At 61.6% G+C, this 2,327-nt stretch overlaps 2 protein-coding genes across 2 annotated transcripts in view; one reads left to right on the top strand and one right to left on the bottom strand.

Annotated features, from left to right (window-relative positions):
- The window catches only part of PKMYT1 (protein kinase, membrane associated tyrosine/threonine 1), a 4,172-nt gene extending 2,986 nt beyond the window's left edge, over positions 1 to 1,186 (top strand). The window contains exons 6-7 of the mRNA XM_077762606.1: positions 740 to 839; positions 925 to 1,186. Coding sequence (XP_077618732.1) covers positions 740 to 839; positions 925 to 1,036 — 212 coding nt within the window. The 3' untranslated portion in view covers positions 1,037 to 1,186. The remainder of the gene's footprint in view (positions 1 to 739; positions 840 to 924) is intronic.
- Positions 1,187 to 1,195: 9 nt separating this feature from the next.
- The window catches only part of PAQR4 (progestin and adipoQ receptor family member 4), a 3,460-nt gene continuing 2,328 nt past the window's right edge, over positions 1,196 to 2,327 (bottom strand). The window contains exon 4 of the mRNA XM_077762608.1: positions 1,196 to 2,323. Within this exon, the coding sequence (XP_077618734.1) occupies positions 2,025 to 2,323 (299 nt within the window). The 3' untranslated portion in view covers positions 1,196 to 2,024. The remainder of the gene's footprint in view (positions 2,324 to 2,327) is intronic.

Consider the following 2,327-nt stretch of genomic DNA (forward strand, 5'->3'; position numbering starts at 1 on the left):
GAGCAGGACCCCTCCCCCAAAGCCCCCCCCCCCCCCGTCCTACCATGGGAAGGGCGCCAAGGCCAGTGGGGGTGCAGCCTGGCCCCATTGGGACACAGCGGTCTCCTCCAGGCTCAGTGCAGGGAACGTGCAGAGCAGAGTAGAACCGGCAGCCTCACGCTTGCGGCGCTGCCTCACGAGGGAGCAGCGTGAGGCCCACGGTGGCCGCCATGGTAGGGCTGCGGTCCCCGCAGGTGAGGCGCTGTCCGTCCTCCCAGGAAACAGAGTCCCCAGACCCTGGTGAGCTCGGCCCAGGAAACTCCTTGGTCCTAGATACCTGGTGGCCAAGTGAGAGGCTGTAATTAAGACAGTGCTTGGGGGCACAGTCCTCAGGAGGAATCACACCATTAACCCCTTTTTAAGGAAATATCACCCCATTGCCATGGGGACACTTTATATCAGACATGAGGTACCAGAAAGGCTTCATTTGTCACAAGTTCACTTCCAAGCCAGCTGTCAAAACCCACATGTTCTGAAAAGGAACAGAGGTGGCTTCTGAGTGTGGTCAGATGGCCTTTAAAAGTTGTGAAAGTGCTTCTTTCAAAGGGCACCGTGCTTTCACTGCTTCTGCCTGGGGCCCGTGCCCTTGTCAGGCAGGGGCCTGGGGTCTGCACAGGGAAAGGGCTGATCTTGCTGTGGGCCCCCCCCCCCGATGCACTCCCCACCCCCGACACCTTTCTTGTCTGGCCCGCCCCGTGCAGGCCCCCGCTTTCTCCAGAGGCCGTCCTGGCCAGGGCTATCGGGAACACCTCCACCCCCTGCAGCAGCTCCCCTGCCCCCCGGCGCAGGCACACACTGAGGTGAGCAGGCCCAGAGTCGGGGGGAAGGGGGAGGTGGTGGCTTTCGGATCCTGAGTGTCATTTGTCTCTCTTCCCCCCACCCCAGGGATGCCCTGGACCTAAGTGACATTGACTCTGAGCCCCCTCAGGGCTCCTTCCCCTCCTTTGAACCTCGGAACCTCCTCAGCCTGTTTGAGGACTCACTGGGCCCAACGTGAGTCCATAGGCCAGCCTTGGTGCTTTTAACCTTTTAGCCACCGCTCCCTCCCCAATCTGCCTGGAGGCTGGGGTCCCTCTGGGAACTCCAGGGGTTCCTTCTGCCTATAGCCATGTCTAATAAAAGGTATTTGAATCTTGGGAACACCCAAGCTTGCGTGTGTGGTAACAGCTCTTCCTGCCCCATTTATTGATGTCGCACAGGGTCTGTGGCCCTGTGATGGGCGGTGGCTGAGCCCTGATGCAGGGCCCCAGGCCAGCACACTGGGGCTAGGAGCATGCGCTTTGCAGAGCAGAGACTTCCTGAGCAGGCACGTCCCCAGTATGTTGGTTGAGCCATCAGAGCATAGCACTCAGGGTGGAGGGTGGGCCCTCAGCCCACTCAGGTCTTCGAGTCTCTGTGCCAGCTGCTTGGAAACAGCAGCTGCAGCCCCCTCCTGTCCCTTGGTCCTGGGATAAGAGGCTGGTCCTGTTGACCAAAGCCCTCAGTCCACGGTCTCTGGACAGAAAGTTGAAGGGGAGGGTGAGCCTCAGGCAGCTGGGAGGGCTGGCATGCAGAGGTCAGGAAATAGGGCTGAAGGCTGGGCAAGGCACCCATGGGGTACCTTATGTGTGGGGCAGGGTGGGGTGACAGCTCTGGGCCGGTAGAATTCTGTCATAGCAAGACATGACCCCAGAATCCCTCTGGCCATACCCTCCAAGGTCACAGAAGATAAACTGAGGCCCAGGAAGGAAAGGTTTCCTTCTAGCCTACACAGACAGTACCCCAAAAGAAGGCAAGGATGGGAGGTGGAGCTCCGAGGTGTGGATTGAAGAGGCTGGTCCTGTCCACAGGGAAGAATGGACAGACAGATGAGGCTCCCAGCTGCCGAGTCCTGTTGGTGGGAAGTGCCCAGGAAGCAGCCCCTGGACACCGGCAGCAGGAGCGGAGCAGGGCACTGTTGGTCCTAGAAGACCGTAGAGAGGCCGGCGTGGCGGGCGGGAGGTGGCTCAGTCGGGGGGGCAGGCGTGGCGGGAGGCCCAGAGCAGGTCAGGCACGACACCGGCATGCAGCTGGAGGATGGAGCCCACGCTGAGCAGGTGCATGATCTGGTGCGAGTTGCCCCAGTAGTCGAAGCGGCCGGGTCCCCAGCGCTCTGGCAGCCGGGCCACGTTCACCAGTCCCCCGAGCAGTGCCAGCGCGTCCATACGCAGGTAGCAGGGCAGGGAGCCCGGAGCCCCAGAGCCCAGCCCCACTCCTCGGGCCCCAAACACCAGGAGGCGGGCAGCAGCCTGCCAACCAAAGGCGGGGAG

The sequence above is a fragment of the Crocuta crocuta genome, unplaced genomic scaffold, assembly GCF_008692635.1.
Source record: "Crocuta crocuta isolate KB4526 unplaced genomic scaffold, BGI_CrCroc_1.0 scaffold234, whole genome shotgun sequence".
In the NCBI taxonomy this organism is placed as follows: Eukaryota; Metazoa; Chordata; class Mammalia; order Carnivora; family Hyaenidae; genus Crocuta; species Crocuta crocuta.